This window comes from Vicia villosa, unplaced genomic scaffold (genome assembly GCF_029867415.1).
Source record: "Vicia villosa cultivar HV-30 ecotype Madison, WI unplaced genomic scaffold, Vvil1.0 ctg.001083F_1_1, whole genome shotgun sequence".
Taxonomy (NCBI): Eukaryota; Viridiplantae; Streptophyta; class Magnoliopsida; order Fabales; family Fabaceae; genus Vicia; species Vicia villosa.
In genome coordinates this window covers 53,964-73,395 of record NW_026705475.1, presented here as the reverse complement: position 1 = coordinate 73,395, position 19,432 = coordinate 53,964, and the positions used below count along the sequence as shown (strand labels likewise).

Sequence of the window (19,432 nt, the reverse complement as noted above, 5' to 3'; positions counted from 1 at the left end):
CACTTCAAACAACACCTACACAAAATTGTGAGCATGCCGAAACAACTCTTAGAGAATGTAAAATTACTCAACAAGAAAACAAATAAAATTAATTAAGTGATAAAAACAACATATCAAATTTGTAGCTAAAATTGATAAAATTTGCTACACATTCGTATATCACTAGAAGCTAATTTTCTCTTCTTTCCTCATAACAGCCATCGTGCCTTTTCTTCTTCTCTATTTATGTTTTCCTTTAAAACTCTTATTTAGTTGTTTTTTTATTATGTTGCTTTATAAATTAAAATTTTATTTTAATCACTTTTCAAATGTGTTTGACTAAATAAAACAACACATCTACAAAAACTATTTTTTCTTTTAACTTTTTTCTCTTTCTTTCTAAACAAGTGTTGGGTCTCACACCTTAAGAGGCGCACCCGATTTTAAAATTGAAATATAAAAATAAATTGTATTCGGATGCACGTCTAAAAAAAAATTAACTATAATTCATTACGCCAAAAAGGGTTTTACACAGCGCCCTTTAGACAGCACTTATTTCCAAAAGTGCTGCTATAAGTTAAAAAAATAAAACACGGAACGTACATATAAAACTGTGTAAAAGAGCTGTCTAAAGGCCCACTTTAGAAAGCGTTTCTTCAAAGCGCTGCTAAAAGGCCCACCTTAGACAGCACTTCTCAAAAGTGCTGCTAAAAGGCCCACTTTGAAAAACGCTTCACTAAAGCGCTGCGAAAGGCCCACGTAAAAAGCGCTACTGAAGGCACTACGCCAAAAATGAAAAAATAAAGAGCTGCTAAAGGATCCCCTTTAGAAAGCGCTTTGGAAAAGCGTTGCCTTAGGCCATTAATTTATAAAAAATAAAACAAAACTTACGAATCCCTAACTCATTTCTCCTTTTTTGTTTCCAAGCGTACGTCTTCTCTTCTCTTTCTATGAATCCCTCAGACGTTCTCCCTCCATTTGTTCACTCCCTCCGGTCGACTGTGCACGATTTCGGCCGACTGTTCACTCCCTCCGCTGACTGCGCACGATTGTATGATTCTGGCCGCACCGTCACAAGGTCTCTCCGGTCGCATTGTTCACATATACTGTTAAGGTAAACAAATTAAAACCTTATTTCTTTTACTTTTTGGTATTAGGGTTCCTTAGTAAACCCTAATAAGGTTGAAGATGATATATAGTCATATTTTGTATTGAAGTTGTTAATAAGGTTGAAGATGATAAATAGTCATATTTTGAGATATTTAGTGATCTTATACTTCACCTAACTAATTTTATGATATTTAGATTCATGCTAAAGAGATTGAACAAGTCGGTAGGGGTAATGGGCCTGAAATTAGCAACATTTCCACACAAAAAAAGGTTGTTGCTAAGAAGACCGCGGCTAGAAAAAAACATATTTCTCAGTATAGGACGTGCCTTCGGACATACCTAGGAATAATAGATATTCCAGATGGTGGTACTCGTCTTATACCTATGAATGCAGACATTTTTGGTTTTGAATACATGGAAGCAATTGGTAGAGAGGATATGGATCAAGTTTTTAAACATTTGGAATTAGGTCTCGGTGTTATCGGTATATACATCAGGTATACTCCGATCAACTTTGTTTAATTAAATGAACAATTTATTTACTCATTTCAATGAATATGGTCTAATGTTAATGATGTTTTTATTTAAGGTTTATGTATGACAAAGTGATGCGCCCGCGTGGATTGGAAGAAAGATTTGCTTTCTTAGCTCCCAACACTGTCAATGCAGGGTTAATCAAAACAAAACCAAATGATGTCATAGCGTATGTACTCAATTTATTTATGGCCCGCAAAGATTCAGAAAAGTTGTTCTTTTTACCATATAATACTGGCAACGGGTTAGATTTTCATCCTAACTTCACTTATTATATTTTTTTGTTTTTTGACGTTGTGTAGAAACTTTCCATCTAACCTTTGTTTAATCTTACAGTGGAAATTGGTTATTGTTTGCGATTAATCGTGTAAGAGAAATTGTATATTATTTGGATTCGTTAGACAATGGTTGGAGTACATACCTAGATTTGAAGACGGTGATTGATACATAACTAAGATTGTTCTAAATATTCGTGTGCATATTTATTTATCTATGTGAGATTGTTCTAAATCGTTGTTTATATTTTATTATAGCGTTCGACAAGCTTTTCGATCACAAAGAGATATTCAAGTACCAAAGAGTAGAGCCAACAACATTACATGGATTAGAGTGCAGGTATATTTTCACAATGTTGATTATATTAGTGATGATACTTGATGAAACAAGTTAGGGGGTATATCCTGATATATATCCGTATTTTCTTTCCATGTGTAGTGTTCTAGTCTCCGTAATAGTATAGATTGCGGTTATTTCTTGTTGAGGTTTATGAAAGAAACTCTTATTTTGGATCAAATAGAGACTCCCTCCATGGTATCAATTTCTAACTTAGGAATTATTTTAATATTTCTCATAAAATGACATAGTGTTTTATCTAAATCACATACTATGTTATATTATTATGTAGTACTTTGACGAATTCAAGTGTGCTCATCACTCAAAAGATCAATTGGATGAACTTATGGAGGAATGATGTCAATTTATTATGGAGTTAAGAGTTTTATAAGGTATATTGTCTTTCTTTCATTGATGAGAATTTTGAGTATAACTTTAGAGTTTTGAGTATAAATTCGAATAAAGTTTTGTTTTATCATGGTATGAATTTCGATCTTTTGGTTTTGTTTCAGGTTATTGGTGTAGATGTAGAAGATAGAGCTAACAAGTTCATTGTTGTTGTTTTTTAGAAATTCTCGAAGAGAGTAATATGTATATTTAACATCAATTTAGCATTTTAAAATTTTCAAGTTGTTGTTGTATATATCATCAATTATATATATGTAGATTTTTTGTATATGCAAATTTGGTGTTATATATATGTAGAATTTTCAAGTTGTTATATATATATATATATATATATATATATATATATATATATATATATATATATATATATATATATACCAAATCTAGTGTAAAATGTGGTGAAAACCTAATGCAAAATATGGTGAAAATTTATTGTATATATTGACAGCGCTTTCTGTAAGTGAAAATAAGTTTTATATTTAAAAAAATTCGTGAACATTAAACAGCGCTGAAAGAGAAAAGCGTTGTTTGAAGTGGGGAAAAGCGCTGCCAAAAATGAGAAAGCGCTGTCTAAAGTGATGCCTAAAAGATGACCAAAAGCATTGTCTAAAGTGAAAGCGCTGTCTAAAGGGGTGCATACGAAAGCGCCTTTAAAGTCAAAGTGTTGTCTAAAGGGGACATATAGTAGCGCTTTTACATTAATCCAAAGCGCTGTTTTTACTTATAGCATTGCTAGTTTAGGCAGCGCTTTAAAGCGTTGTCTATCGTAAAAAAAAAAATAGTGCCTATGTGTTTGGAATAATGATTATATAAATATGTTGTCCAAATGAAAGATTACTATAATATTTTATATTTAAATATTATTTAATTTTTATATTTAAATAATTATTACGTAAACATATATATATTTTTATAAATTATTTTATCAAATTAGGTATCTTAATTTCAAGATAATGAATACTTTGATTGCACCTTAAATTATATGTTACTCAGTGTTAAGCTTTAGCAGTTGATTTGATTCTATTGTCACCCTCATGGAGTCACACATTGATAGAGCAACTTGCCCTTATTTTCCATTTCTATTTTTCTCCATATTATTTTTCTTAGAGTTTCATTCTGCACCGTTCATATCTCACCCTAGCCAAAAATTTATATATTATTTTTTTCTTATACTTTTGATTTTGATTTTGGTTTTGTTTTTGGTGGCCATAAATAGATAAATAAAAGTAAAATCGAATCAAACAAAATGATTATAATTGTCGCACTACCGTCATTAATGTTTTGTTTGGCATTGGCATCATTAGTGCTTAACATCAAATCTTAATTGCCAATTGGCTAATTAAAATATTCAAAATTTTCCAACGTGCCTAAATGCAGTGTTTTAAAAATCAGACCAGACCGACCGGTCGGACCGATTGAACCGAGAACCAGACAGATAACCTATCTGGTTCAATAGGTGGATCGAAAATGTCATTGAACCGATGTGAACCGGTCAAAACCGGTGTAAACCGCTAAAACTGGGAAAACCGACAGTTTTTATAAACCGGCGGTTTAAATGTATTTTTTAACTTTTTTAATTTTTTTAATTTCAAAAATTAAAACAATGTCGTTTTGACTATTTTAATTAAAAATTAAAATAAAATAAAAAATTTGTTGCAAATGCGGTTGATTTTATTATCGATGACTTTGATATTGAAGAAAGAGATCTCAACATTGAAATAATTTTTCTTTTATTAAAATTATATTTAGTAGACAATGAAATTATTTTGTTATAAATTATTCAATTAGATTATGTTGCGATTAAACTTTTGTTTGCAATTATATTTTATAATTATGTACTATTTTATTGTGTGTGATACCTATGTGTAAAATTTGAATTTAAATTATGAACTTGTGAATTTTTTTATAATATGATATTTTCAAAAAATTTAAGTGCTAGTTATATTTTGTAGAGACTGAATCACTCGGTTCGACATATTTTATACTTATATAATTTTGTTATAACGATCGGTCTATTCAACCGAGTTATCTGGTTTAACCCGGTTTAGTCATGCGGTTCGACCAGTGATTCAGCGGTCGACCAATAACCAATGACCCAGTACCCTCACCGGTTTGATGTCCGGTCTGATTTTTAAAACACTGCTTAAATGCTTAAATGTAATGTATTGCTTTAATTATTATAGGAGTAGTATTCATTTCTTTTAAATTTCTGGAAAATCCAAAGTTGCTTCACACCTTATTTTTCTAGTCAATAACTTGAGCTACTCACACGAGATATACTCGCTAATAATTTTATTTTAAATAAAAATTTTTTAAATCAACTGTTGAATTAAAATATACTATCATATTTATAAAATTTGAGATTAATCTATAATAATTTATTATATCAACAAATTACATCAAAATTAACGTTATATAGATTAATTTTAAACTTTATAGATATAATCTATATAATATTATGTTTTAACACAACAGTTGATTTTAAAAAATATCTATTCGAAATAAAATTATAAACGAGTGTAACTCGTGGTGTAATTATATATCTAGTTACACCATGAGTTACATTCGCTCAATAATTTCAAATCAGATAATTATTTTTTAAAATCAACCGTTAGATTCAAACATATGAAATTTGTGGTCTTGTTTTTTCAACTAATTAAATCAGTTATTGTTTTTTAAATAAATTAATGTTTTGTATATTTAATAATTTATTTAATAAATTGTAATTTTATGAACAAAATAATTTGAGAAAACCTTAAAGAAAAAAATAATGTCTTACACGAGGAGGAAGAAAAATCCTAGTTTTTAATTAGTTGAAAAATTTAGCTTGCTTGAAAATAAAGAAAAATGAAAAATATGATTAATATTTATTGGTGTAACTAATCCCCTTTGCTTACAACTTCAAACTCTTTGAACTAATCTTTAATTAAATGAAAATTAAATTATTTGATTAAACACTCAAAGGTAAAATATGATTCCTATGATATTTTTATCTTTTGAAGTTATTTATTTTTCAAATTAATTATTTTATTATGAATTAAAGATTTAATTTATATTAGTTGTCTTTAAAAATTCTAAATATGCGTTTTGTTAAACATAACTAATAGATTAGTTATTATTAGTTAGTTAATATCTTTTAGTTAGTTGTTATGTTGCTGGGTTTGTTACACTAATTATCTCTTTATTTTGTTATTGAAATTTTTTTTTTTGTAAGCAAGTTGTATTGATAAGAACCAAAGTTCTAAGGAACTTGATTACAAGAGACAGATGCAAAAGCACCTCTAAAAAGAAGGCCACAAGCTACCCAACAAGAGAAAATTACCCAACCAAAAAGAACCTAACTTAAGTAAAACAAAGGGTTTTTGCTAAACTCATAAAAATTACAAATTGGATGAGTAATTCTTCCTATGTAAGACCATCGCCAAACAAGCTCTTTACAACTCCAAACCACATCTCTCTTGTTCCACGAAGAGTTATTAAAGATAATATCATTTCGGTACAACCAAAGTCTCCACACTATAGCCATCCACACAACACCTACCTTCTTATGGTTGACCTTCATATGGGAACAATAAGAACTCCAATCCCAAAAGCTCTCTTTGAAGTCGAGCGTGACTTTAAAATTCATCCCAATCCAATCCGCCATATCTTTCCACACCTCCATCACCGAGCGACAAGATAGGAAGGAATGGATTAAAGATTCACCTTCCTCATTACAAAAAGCACAAGAGAGATTTGAAGAAGAGTTAAGAATACCTCTTAGTTGCAGAGAGTCTTTTGTAGGAATTCTATTTAAGAAACATCTCCATCCAAAAGCCTTAACTTTAAGAGGAACATCCACTCTCCAAATAGTCTTCAAAACTCCATCAAATCTATTTTCCGGACCACATGTATACAAGACCTTGCGCAACTCTTCAAAACACGAAGAAACGGAGAAATCCCGACCCTCCGACGGCTTCCAAAACGCGGATACAGCCGCTGCCCCACCACTCAAGGGCGCTGGCAGCAGCGCTGCTAATGTTGCCCTGTCAGTTTCAGCCCCCGAATAAGCACCGGGAACAACTCCGAAATCACCCCAATGCCATTCCCCTTCCAACCAACCTCCCATACCCGACACCGAGACCTCCTGCAAATGAGAAATAGCATATAAATCCGGAAAAGAATTTTTAATTATTCCCACATTCGACCAATTAGCATGCCAAAAAGGAATTGTATGGCCTACTCCCACACTAAAATTGATATTCTCAACAAGAAAATTCTCCGGAATATTTTTCTCCATCGAAGTGATGTCCGCCCACCATATAGATTTATTCTTACTATTTCCCGTCTTCTTTTCACCGATTAAAGCTTTAGAATTAATATCACCGTATCTTGCTTTCAAGACCCTATACCACAAAGAATCCGTAGCCTCTATTATTCTCCACCTCCACTTCAAAAGAAGCGCTAAGTTAAACTCTTCCAAACTTCTTATGCCGAGACCACCTTTCTCCTCCGGAAGACACACGTCTTTCCAACTCACCCAATGAATTTTCTTCTTTTCTTCCAACCCTCCCCACAAGAAATTGCTTTGAAGTTTATTAATTTCGGTGATTATTTTCCTAGGGGCTTTATAAAAGGAAAAAGTGAAAATCGCTAAGCTACTCAACACCGACTTCAAAAGGGTGATCCTCCCACCGAAGCTAAGCCACCTCGTTTTCCAAGAATCCAATTTTTTTCTAAAGCTATCCAATAGCGGTCTCCAAGATGAGACCCTTCTCGGATTCGAGCCTATATAGATACCAAGGAATTTGAATTCTTTTGCCTCCGTGCTACAAGAAAGGAAAGTTGTTGCCACTTCCAAAAAATGCGGGTTTATGTTAATACCAATAATCTTACTTTTGTTGAAGTTAATGCCTAGGCCCGACACCATCTCGAAACCTTTCAAAACCGACCTAATAGCCCAAAGGTGGTTCCAACTACCATCCCCCACCAATAGAGTGTCATCCGCGAATTGGAGAATGTCGATGAAACACCTACCGTTCAAATTGCATCCCTTAAAAACTCCGATTTGAACCGCCCTATTAACCAACGCTCTCAATCCTTCCACCACTACAACAAAGAGGAAAGGTGAAATGGGATCACCTTGACGAAGACCCTTTTCCACTTCGAATTCCGTCGTGGGACTACCATTGACTAGAACCGACATCTTGCTAGTAAACACCAAAGCTTCCATCCAATTTATCCACAAAGGACCAAACCCCATTCTCCTCATCATATATCTAAGGAAATTCCAACTAACTTTGTCATAAGCTTTCTCAAAATCCACTTTAAAAAGTAGACATTCCTTCTCTTCCCTAGTTGCATAGTCCACCAATTCGTTAGCCACTAGAACTCCATCCAACATTTGTCTTCCCGGAACAAAAGCACTTTGACAATTTGAAATGATAGAAGAAAGAACCCTCTTGATTCTACTAGCCAAAACTTTCGAAATAATTTTATGGATGCTACCCACAAGACAAATAGGGCGATACTCATCGAGTCCCAGAGGGTTAGAGGACTTCGGAATTAAAGTAAGGAACGATGAGGTAATAGATTTTGAAAGCTTTGCTCCATGATGAAAATCTCTAAAGCACTTTAGAACATCATCCTTAATGAAATCCCAACATCTCTTGAAAAATAAGAGAGAGAAACCATCCGGACCCGGACTCTTAGTACCATCACAATTCCACACCGCCTCTTTGACCTCCAATTCCGTAAAAGGAACCTCCAAACCGCTCCTTTCTTCCATACTCAACGAACTAAGAAATAATCCGTCTAAGGTTGGTCTATCAAAAATCTCTTCTTTAAATTTTTCTTCGAAGTGTGTTTTAACCGCCTCCTTGACCTCCTTGACCGATTCCACCAAACCTCCGCTTGTACTTATGTTGCTTATATGATTCCTATTCCTCCTTTCTTTCAAAACTCTATGAAAGAACTTGCTATTGTTATCACCATCATTTAACCACTTTAGTTTAGCCTTTTGAATAAGCATATTCTCCTTAATCTTAAGATTCAACCATATCTTCTTACTAGCCATTGATTTTCTAGCTTGCTCCTCTTCATCCCATCCCTCATTATCATCCGAAGCGTTCAAGACCCTAACACCTTCCTCTACTTCCAAGTCATACTTACCAAAGATATTTTTATTCCACCATCTCAACCTATCCTTAATAAGACGAAGTTTCTCCTTCAAAACAAAGTCCCCTCTCCCATTTAACTTCAACGCCAACCATTCTTTTTTCACGAAAGGGATAAAATCTTTATCGGAGAACCACTCATTGTTGAACAAAAACGGTTTAGGTCCCCAATCCTCTTTATTAATGATCAACCAAACCGGACAATGGTCCGAAATATCCCTCGAGCCAATCATTTGACCAACGACTCCCCAAGATGAAGCAATGATGTTGGATATGAGCAGCCTATCTATTCTACTTTTTGATTTACCATTACCACAAAACCAACTATACTTCTTCCCTTTGCAAGGGACATCCACCAAACCACTATCATCTATAAATTCCGAAAATTCCCTCCATTCCACACTGTTTCCTCCCGAAAAAACACCAACTCTCTCACTCCTTTTCTTAACCGCATTAAAATCTCCCCCAAAGATCCACTCCCCATCTGTGTGACATTGTTTCAATTCCAGTAGTCTAGCCCATAAAGTACGTTTTTCACGTAATGTACATGCAGAGTAGATGTTAACAATATAGTAAATACCTCCCTCCCACATAACTTTATTGCCGAGGTAGCCCTCTCCTGAAAAACTCGAAACAGCCGTTACCGATTTGTTCTTCCAAAGGGTCAGAAGGCCTCCCGACAATCCGGCCGCCGCTGAATAAGAGAAACCTATATCTTCCTTCTCCCAAAAACTATTAGCCATTGCACCAGTAACCTCCTTCATTTTGGTTTCTTGAATAAGGAATAAGTCTGCCTTCCCACCTTGAATTATACTACTAATCCTCTTCCTCTTGATTTTACTACCGCCTCCCCTTATGTTGAATGTACCCACTATCATTTTAACCTTTTTAATTGCACCTCCCGCCCTTCCAACACTTCTTGTTCAGTACTGTTTACCAACATAAACCTCGTAGGGTCCCTCTTGTTATCTCCAGTTACGACGCCTAGCTTGGAAACCAAACTCCTCAACTTTCCTTCCGCTGCTGAACCGAAATTAGAAAGTATACGATTATTACATCTCAATATATCAGACTCAGCCGGTTTATTATCTGGAGAAAGTAATTCCTCCTTTTTACTCGCTACAGTATTCACGAAGGAAGAGGGAGAAAAGTTAGTTTCTGGGAGAATTCCATCCAAATCGCTGGGCCCCACCAGAGATTTTTTAAGAGGGCCCTTCAAAAACTTCTTACTGGACTTGGGCTTTGTTTGATGTTTAATAAATGGCCCATTTAATTCTGCCAGGGATTTAGCCCTTATCAAATTCTTCCTTTTCTGAATTTTTTTAATGCTTTTGATACGTGGCAGATTTTCTTCCTCTACCTCTTCCTCAGAGCCGGTTATCCCTTCCGTATCCCCCGCAACAAAATCCAAGGAGTCCATAACTTTTGATACAGAAAAACTAGGTTCAGATATTGAATCAGAGTATTTGGTATCTTTTTCATGATTGCTATTTTTCGTCTCCCACGCAACCTTCAAAGCAGCATCGAAAATCTCCTTTTCATTTATTGCTTCTGACAGCTTTTTCTCAAAAAGCGCTTCCTTCGGTGAAACAACTTCCCTCCTCCCATTTTTGTGCGGCTCCGCCTTCTTCCGGCTGGGATCCGCCCCTATCGCCGGCTGAATCTTCTCAATGGTTAGTGGAGTTTCACCCACACTACTTTCATCTTCCTCGCCGCAAAATCCCTCGGCATCATCAGATCCGGAATCCCCGGAGAAGGAGGATGAGGATTGGGACTTCTTCAAATCAACCTTCTGGGCCACTATGCTTGAAGGACCGTATGTGTCTTCCCTCAAAATCAACTGGTACATCAAACCATCTATGTTCACCTCCATGTGTTCATTTAGAGCGAAAACAAACGGTGCTTTAATCAGTATTCTGGCTATGTCCATTTTGCTACCTAACATTGTTTCCTCATCTACGCAGATGTAATTGCCAAGGCTCTTCGCTATTAATTCGAAAAAGTCATAACTCCAGGCGTGACAAGGGATTCCATAAACTCTGATCCACAAGGCTCTCTCAGTGTCGACATCACTTTCTTGCCAAGGTCTGATAGATTTAAACCATTGGGTCCACCAAGATGAAGCTTCGTTGATCAGTTCTTCAATAACCCCCTCCTCAATCTCCTCCAGTAAACACAACTTAGCTCCCAAAGGGTGAACTTTTATCAGAAAGAACCCCTCAACCTCTAAATGTGTTTGAACGTTATACGTTTCTCCAGCAAACTGAACCTCCCCAATATAAGCCTTCTTCCACCTCTTCTTAATCGCTTCACTTGAGATATAATTCAGACACTCTTTCACCTCCTCCTCCTTATGGTCTTTAACCTTACACTTGCCTACAACTTCTGCAAAAGACTTATTTTTATCAACATAGTTGGGAACAAAGTCACGATTCATCCTTGGAGGGGCCTTCTCCTGAAGCCAGGGTGCAACCCTACCTTTGCCTTCACTCCTATTGAATCTAGGTTTGTTCACGTGTATCTTTTTTCCATCAATTAATATGTTATCTAGTTTAATCGCTAGCAGTTTTTCGTCCTGCACACCTTTGAATCTCCCAAAACCAAACCTTTTGCCAAATCTATTTCTCCTTGCCGGTATCACAACCTCCACCACATTGCCAACACAACCAAAAAGCTTGAAGAGGTCTTCCGCTTTGCACCTCTCCGGAAACTCAGAACAGTAGAATGATGAAATTACATCCTCTTGTCCAACCTGCATTCTTCCATAAGGGAAAGAGTCCCACCGCATACGGAAGTCTTGATTCCGTTGGCCTTTCCTAACAACTTTCTGCCACTCCATATCGCAAGAACCAAAAAGACAGAAGAAGAAAGAAGAACTGAAGAATAGGATCTCACAATGGTCCAGCAAACAGAACCGAGACCAAGGCCCCTAACCCTAAGGTTAGGAGTTTAAGCCGAAAATCTCTGTACTGACTAGTTCACCATGAAATCCATAAGAAATCTCTGTTACTGTTGTTTCACGAAACGTTTCTGTTTTTGTTATTGAAATTTAACTTTCGTTATCAAGTTCAATGATATTTTTTAAGATTATTACAAAGTTTTATTTATAATAATGGCTTTTTTGCATCCACATATTTTTTCTCCTCAGATTTATGTATGTTGTCATTAAATGATTTGACAATTTATATATTTATAATTGTATAGTTATGTTACGGTATTTAAGTCTGATATTTGAATTATAGTATTGAATTATGTTTAATAAAAATAATAATGTGGCTAGTCATGACCGGCAACAGGCAAATGATTCAACTCTAACAAATTTTCTAGTTGTTACCACATAAAGCCAAAGTAGCTTGCGTTGCGTAACGGGATAGGTAAAAGGGCTAATAAAAATAATTGTCAACGGACATACATCATCTATTTTATGGTTTTTCATGAGAAAATATAAGTTCTAAGTTATGGTCAAATATGAGTTGAAATTATGGTTAGAGAAGTGTGTGGAAAATTATGGTTTTACACAAATTTAACTCTTTTTTTGAAGAAACTTTTCTGTGTCAGAATCATAATTATTTTAAAGGTCTCGCTAACCAGTGTTCTCATGACACTCTTTAAACTTACTAAATAAAGAAAATATTCTTTATAAAAGTTAGCATTTCAATTTTCAATACATTTTTAATGCATTAAATACACACAGTTTAATAAAAACTTACCACTTTAATCACTTAAAGAGTGCCCCAAGGGCACTTGTTAGCATTTCCCAAATTTTAATGATGAACTCTTGACACGACGCTATTACAAATATCTGAACATAGAACTATAGAGATGTAGTGGCGGAGGCAGAAATTTTAGGGAGTTTGGGCAAAAATTTTACATTTTTATTTTCATTAATTTTACACCTTGTTTCTATTAATTTTGTCTAAAAAATTTATCTTTGATTTTGTCTAAAACATTCACACTTTGTTTTTACTAATTTTGTCTAAAAATTACTAATTTTTTCCCTGGTGTTGTCTAAAAATCGACTATTAGGTGGGGAGTATACAACAAAAGGAGGGGTTAAGCCCGGACGCATGCACGGGCTCGCTGGGCTGTAGCTCCGCCCCTGTGGAGATGGATTCGTAAAGTTAACATTTCAACTCTCAAGTTAATAATTTAGTCCAAAAAAGAATAGAATGGAGTATAAAAAGTGTGTACTTTAAGTCTTACTGATATGTATATAATTGGGTTTTTCTTTAGAACATTAAGTGGATCTCTTTATTGGATCTTTGGCCGACCTATAACAGTACTCCCAAGACTTGTCCTGATGTATTAAACGAGAAGTCTTTTTGGAATTGTGTCAATTGATGAGGACTAGATTGAGGTGCTTTGCACGAATGGCTGGATTCCTCGTGATCTAATCAGCTTAGAGAACACGGTTCAATGCAGTGGCGGAGCCAGAAAATTCTTAAAGCCCGGGCAAAAAATATATAGACTGCAAAAAATATATGACTACCAACATGATCTTTAAATCCTTGAGATGAATGCTTCCAATCTTTATATCCGCTTTTAGTGAAAACTTCAAAACCAAAGCGCTCGGCCCTCCCGGATTTCTTAAAGAGAAAGCAATAAAAACAAAAAACTAGATCCTTGATCTCACTATATTCTAACCATGAATAATTCTTATACCATGATTTACTAAATGCTCTTTTAACACTTCCAAATGAAGTACGAGGAAAGCTTGGCAAATCTGGTTGCATTGGACCCTTCAATATATATGCCCTCCTCACTTGGTCTTGAATATCCGGAGCATACTCATCAATTTGTTTCCTACTATCTGGATCACGCACAATCTCATTTGGATTAAACTCATTAACCATATTACGCGGTAGTTCTAGTTCTGGTATTAAATAAACATAAAAATATTTTATTTGGATTAAAACCATTATCCACAAATAAATATTTTATTTTTTTAACCCATCTTAAGGATTAATAGAACTTGAATATTTTAATGTGCTTCAAAATACAAACATATAGAACAAGTGCTTCAAAATACAAACATATTGAACAAAAACTATACATTGCTCACATATAAAACAAAAACATATACAACATTCCCAGCATATGCCGCCGCGTGACAAAATCTCTCCAGCTGTCTAGCATTAAGGTTTAAGGATATGCATTACAACATTACTTTAAATATATTAAATTCAAAAAATAGTCATAATAGTTAAAAAAATCCAATATAATAAGCATCTCCTTGACTACTTCTTCTAAATAGTACTTATAAAAGAAATTATAAAAAACAATTGAAGTCAACAAGCTATTAAACAAACAAACAAGCATATCCTACAAGTTATTCAACAAACAAATTCTTAAACAAGTTTTTCATGATTTTTATGCATCTTCTTCAACAAGTTCTTAAAAAAATTACCTTTCCTTGCCTGACTGAGTTGAGCCGCGGAGGAGGAGGAACGGAGACCAACCACGAGTCGACGGCGGCTACAGAAGTGGTGGAACGGCGGAGGAGACAGAGATGAGGGATGATTTTGATAGGATGGAGAAGGTGATGTAGGCTACAGAGGGACGAAGAGCGGTGCGGTGACTGAGGGAGAATGTGAAGCGGCGCGGTCACTTTACCGTTTTCTATTTCTCTTCACTTCTTTTTCTTTATGCTTTTTTTTAATTTTTTTTGTTGCTTTTTTTAACACATGGATATTAAAAAAATATATTGGGCCGAGCCTGGGCATGTGCCCACCCTGGCCGGGCCCAAGAACCGCCCCTGGTTCAATGGAGTATTGGTGAACCAAGGGTCACTTCGGTAATAAAGTTTGCTTTGCTAACTTTGTTGCATGTTTTGTCATTACTTGTCCCATTTGTTGGGAGTTGGCACAACTTTTTTTTGTGTTGTCATTACTTGTCCCATTTGTTGGAAGCTGACACAACTTTTTTAATTTCTTCATTACTCGTTCCATTTGTTGGAAATTAATATAATTTCTTCGTTTCTTCATTACGTGTCCCATTTGTTGGGAACTGTAGTAACTCTTAAGCATCGCTGGGACCGTTTTTCAATCAAGAGTTGGGTCCCTGTTCTTGCCCCTATGTTTTGAGTCTAGTTTGGTGGACGTCTTCAGGCTCCACCGCCTACGCCTTTGGAATGGATAGCTCCTAAGATAGGGGTGTGCCAACTACAATTTAATGCGCTTTATTTCTTTGACCATGCTTTTGAAGGAGTAACTTTTACTATTTTGACAAAAATACTGTTCTTTATATCAAATATTGTTATACCAGAACATAATCAAATTACTTGATCTTCGAATGAAAAATACTTAGCTTGAATCTTGTACAGACCTTTCAATTTAGGATAGATTCTTGTTCTCTTCATAGGTTGTCGTATTCTTCGTTGAAATACGTGTAACAAGCGAAGACCGGTACCCATAGACGACTAGAAACGCTTAGGTATATGACAGAGGTGGACTTTGCATTAAACATTTACTCCCTTTATCACAATTAAAGGGTTAGTCCCCAACCTGAGAATTGTTGAGACTGATATCTAAGTTTGGCCTCAAAACCTTCTTCTTGTCCTTGGTACGCGGATTGTCCATCAAACCTCTAGATTACGTTTTCTTTGACATTGAAGTCAACCATGGTTATCTCTTTGCGAACCTTATTAGAACGTGTCACTTTGACTACGAGGTATTATTTTCTTTGGATACGATAATCCTCACGACTTTATTATTTAGAAAAGGTGAATGGTTTAGTTGACTTGTTGTAGTGGAGTACATGTTTCAAGGGAAATCTAATTTGAACAACTATAGAATGTGCTAAGAAATACCTTCGTAGTTTCCTACACGTGGACACTAATTCCAGGGTTGCCTTCTCGATCTTCTGATAGCGTATTTTTAGTTCAGACAAAGCTTTAGAGATTAAGTGCATCATACTTTGATGGGAATATGGCTCCCTGATCAAGACGAAGCTGCGTATTCGCATACGACAAGGTAGAGCTATAGAACTTCTCTTATGGTCAGCCCTATAGAGACTAGCATTATGGAAAAGAACTCTTTAGGGACGATAAAACATATTTGCATTCTAGGGCCCACTAGAATAGTGCCTCCTTCCTTAATAACTTGTAAAATGGATAAGTGTATTGAGCAGACTTCGAGATGAACCGATTCAGAGTTGTTATCATATCGTTGAGCTTCATCATCTTCGTTTTGGGAGATGATGCATTCATCTTGATGATTGTCTCACATTTGTCAGGGTTGACCTCTATTCCTCTTTCTGTTAGGTGAATTTCTTCGATTCGAGCATCATGATATACTGTCAGACTCTTTGGAATACTTGGTTAAGATATAGGTAGTGTAGGTCTTCGTCACTAGACTTTACAATCATGTCATGCATGTAAATTTCTAGTGTTTCCCCTTTCACATCTTAGAAGATATTATTCATCATTCTCTGGTAGATTGCCCATACTTCTGAAGTCTCTAAGAAACCCCATCAAGGGAAATTGGCAAGGTTAGCTTACCATAATCATCAATTTTCATTTATTATGGCGTTAAAAGTAGCTAGATAGGAAGATGCCTTCTTACGCATCCGTCTTTAATAATACATAGAGAAGCTCCAAAATTGGGTTGTTGCCCTTTTTATTGAGAGGAATGGGTACTAAAAGGAAATCAAAGATGCTTCTGTCTCATTTCTAGCTATGGATACCATTATGGAGACTTTTAAGTATCTTGACAATATGGATGAGAAGGTGAAGTTGCTTTCCCGAGAAGTGTCGGAGAATAATGAGGCTTTGTTGTCTACTCGGACATCTTTATCCCATATAGAGGTTGTTCTAGATGAAGCGAATTGGTCTTTGGATCCTGCCGGAAAGTAATATATAAAAATTGGAGAAGTATCCCATTACCAAGGACGCCTTTGAGGTATTCGGGAAACAAGTGAAGTATATTTATCCCACCATGCCAATATCCCAAGAGCAAGTTCATCTTGATCGAACTATTAAAGATCGAAAGGCAGTATCCTTAGTGGATTAGTCTTCTTTTATTTTTTTGACTGGCGTGCTTATATTTGGCACGTGTAATCCAATGAATAAGTAATCTCTGTCATGTTCATCCTACAATGTATATTTTAATTTGTTACTTATCAATGTTTTTACTTGTTTATGAGGTATTCCTTTTAGTCCCGAGTCCATTCCTCTTGGACGTAGATTTCTCTCTAAGATAGTGCTCAAAGTTTTATTAGATTTTTGTAGGGTACATGCCCGGCCAAGGGTTGATACCCTTTCCTTACCCCCGGGTAAAGACGTGGTTCGAGGTTGACGCATTGGATGACTCACTACTGGCCTTGAAGTGGCTAGCTACCAAGAGGGGAAAGCCAATTTTTTCCATTTTTGTGGCTTTCTTCCTTTGTATGTGCACATTGGAATCGTGTGTTTTTAATTTCTTTATTCATACACATGTGGAATTTATGGCGGTAACCATAAGTCTTTATGATGAAGCTTTGATATATTAATGTCGTACTCTAAACTCATCGTTACTTGTAGGAGGTCGGATTTCCTTGCCTCTCAATTTTCTGACCAAAAAGACCAGGTTGATCTCCATGGCTTTGCCTTTGTCTTCTTTTTGGTTCTGCTCCAAAGCCTCATAGATCCTCTTAGCTCTAAATATACCGACACTTATTGTTACATGATCATTACGGATGTTGTGAAACCTTAGCTTGGTGAGTTGCTACTTGGATCGATACCAGTTTATATGTGACAACTTGGTTCTCTTTCAAAGCAGCTTATTTCACAATATTATTCCTTAGATTGGTGTGCTATAAGCTATTTTCAATCCTACATAATCTTTCTGTAAAGGTTTGAGAATTATGTTGATGCACCCTGTTATAAACATTGTTCAGTAGATCATTTTCTCCTTGCACAACAAGATTAGCCTGCAATAGTTGAGAGTAGGGAGCATCTCCTGTCCGAGCATCATAAGTAGTGGCGGAGGTCTAGGAGAAAGTTCACCTTGAAGGAATTTTGGAGAGAATATGAGGAACGAAGTTGGCTGAGTATATCGGGTTTAAAAGTTAACTTCAATAAAAAGATGTTGTTTGGGGTCAATGTCGCTGAATCTTGGTTGCATGAGGCAGCGGTGGTTATGAGCTGTATACACGGTCGCCTACCTTTTTTTTTTGGTATTTGAGGCTTCCTATTGGTGTTGATTCTTGGAAGCTCAATTTTTGGTATCCTCTAATTGATCAGATCAAAAGAAAGTTGTCGACATGGAAGAGTCACTTTCTTTCTATGGGGGGTGTAACGCCCTAAATTTAATTAATTAGTTAATTAAATTGGTTAAGGATTTATTCGTTGGAATTAGTTGAAGTCGGAGTTTATCGGTATTATTCTAAAGGCGTAATTGGATTAATGTGTTGATTGGAGCAGTTAAGTTATGGTCAGATTATTCGGAGAAATACAATTGCGAGTTAGTATTATTTGCGTTATGGATTGATTGTAGTTCTGGAATATTATTGGAAATAATATTCGTTATGTTATGTGATTATTTATTTATGTGTGTTATTTGGCTTAATTGAGTAATTAGAGGAATATTATGAATTGGGCCTAAGTGGAAGAAACATAACACAATGGATGGGTTATGGGTTAAACCCATTAATGAGATAGTAAGGTTAGGGTTTTAGAGATTGAGTCTCACAACTTATTTTGGTGGAAAGAAGAGAAAGAAGAGAAAGAAGAGAAAGAAGGGAAGAAAGAGGAAAGCTATGGCTTGAAGGAAAAGTACTCCATTGAAGAAAGTGAAGTTTTTGTTAAGGTAAGGGTGGGGTTCTTACTCTTTAAGGGTTGGCATGATGATGGGTATGGTAGAGATTAGGCTTCTTAATTGAAATCCATGAATGTGTAGAGATTTACAATGTTGATGAATGTTGGAATTAATGAATGGTTGCTGAGCAATTGATGAATTGTTAGAGGTTTATATGAGTGGGTGATGTTGTGATTTGTGTTTAACCTTTAACCTTTCAATTTCGATGTTTTGTATTGTTAGGGTTTATGTTAGATTTCATGAAATTGGTGGTCTAAACATGTTTTGGTATGATTTGATGATGATAAATGATGTATACTGATCATATATACTTTGAATTGTTGATTGGAAGTGATTTTGGGTAGAGATATAGCATTTTCGTAGGTCTGTTAGCTGCTGTATTTTTTCTGCATAATCGTGCGGCCGCTAAGCGGGCTCCAGCTCGCTGAGCGAACCCTGCTATCAAATTTTTTTGTGAAACTTCAAAATGTCATAACTTTTGATCCGTAACTCCGTTTTATGCGTCGTTCGAAGCGTTGGGAAGCTAATGAAATTATCTATATGATAGAAGTAGAATGGTGAGCACATGATGAATAAATTATGATTTTGTTAACATGTAATTATGTATATGTGCGTTATAACTTGATAATTTGTGAATAACATTGTGATGGCATGTTATGTGGTGAAATATTCATGTTGTGTATGAATGAATATGTGTTATTTGAATGTTCTTGTGGAGAATGATTACTTGATGACTTAACTATGATGTGGTTGTTTTAATAACATGTATGTATGTATGTGAATATGTGTTATGAATTGATGAAATGTGAATAACATGTGTTGATATGATATGTTGTAATT

The 19,432-nt window shown here is 35.3% G+C and overlaps 2 protein-coding genes across 2 annotated transcripts; both read right to left on the bottom strand.

The window, feature by feature from the left end:
• Positions 1-9,672: 9,672 nt before the first annotated feature.
• Positions 9,673-11,637, bottom strand: LOC131633166 (uncharacterized). The gene has a single exon (XM_058903883.1). It carries the CDS (start codon positions 11,635-11,637, stop codon positions 9,673-9,675), a length of 1,965 nt encoding a protein of 654 aa, XP_058759866.1.
• A 1,555-nt stretch (positions 11,638-13,192) lies between these two features.
• Positions 13,193-13,651, bottom strand: LOC131633165 (uncharacterized). Its single transcript, XM_058903882.1, has one exon. It carries the CDS (start codon positions 13,649-13,651, stop codon positions 13,193-13,195), a length of 459 nt encoding a protein of 152 aa, XP_058759865.1.
• Between the last annotated feature and the right edge of the window lie 5,781 nt (positions 13,652-19,432).

What these genes read in the sequence shown, in the direction of transcription:
- LOC131633166 (XM_058903883.1), bottom strand. Translation starts at nt 11,637, where the DNA reads ATGGAGTGGCAGAAAGTTGTTAGGAAAGGCCAACGGAATCAAGACTTC.
- LOC131633165 (XM_058903882.1), bottom strand. Translation starts at nt 13,651, where the DNA reads ATGGTTAATGAGTTTAATCCAAATGAGATTGTGCGTGATCCAGATAGT.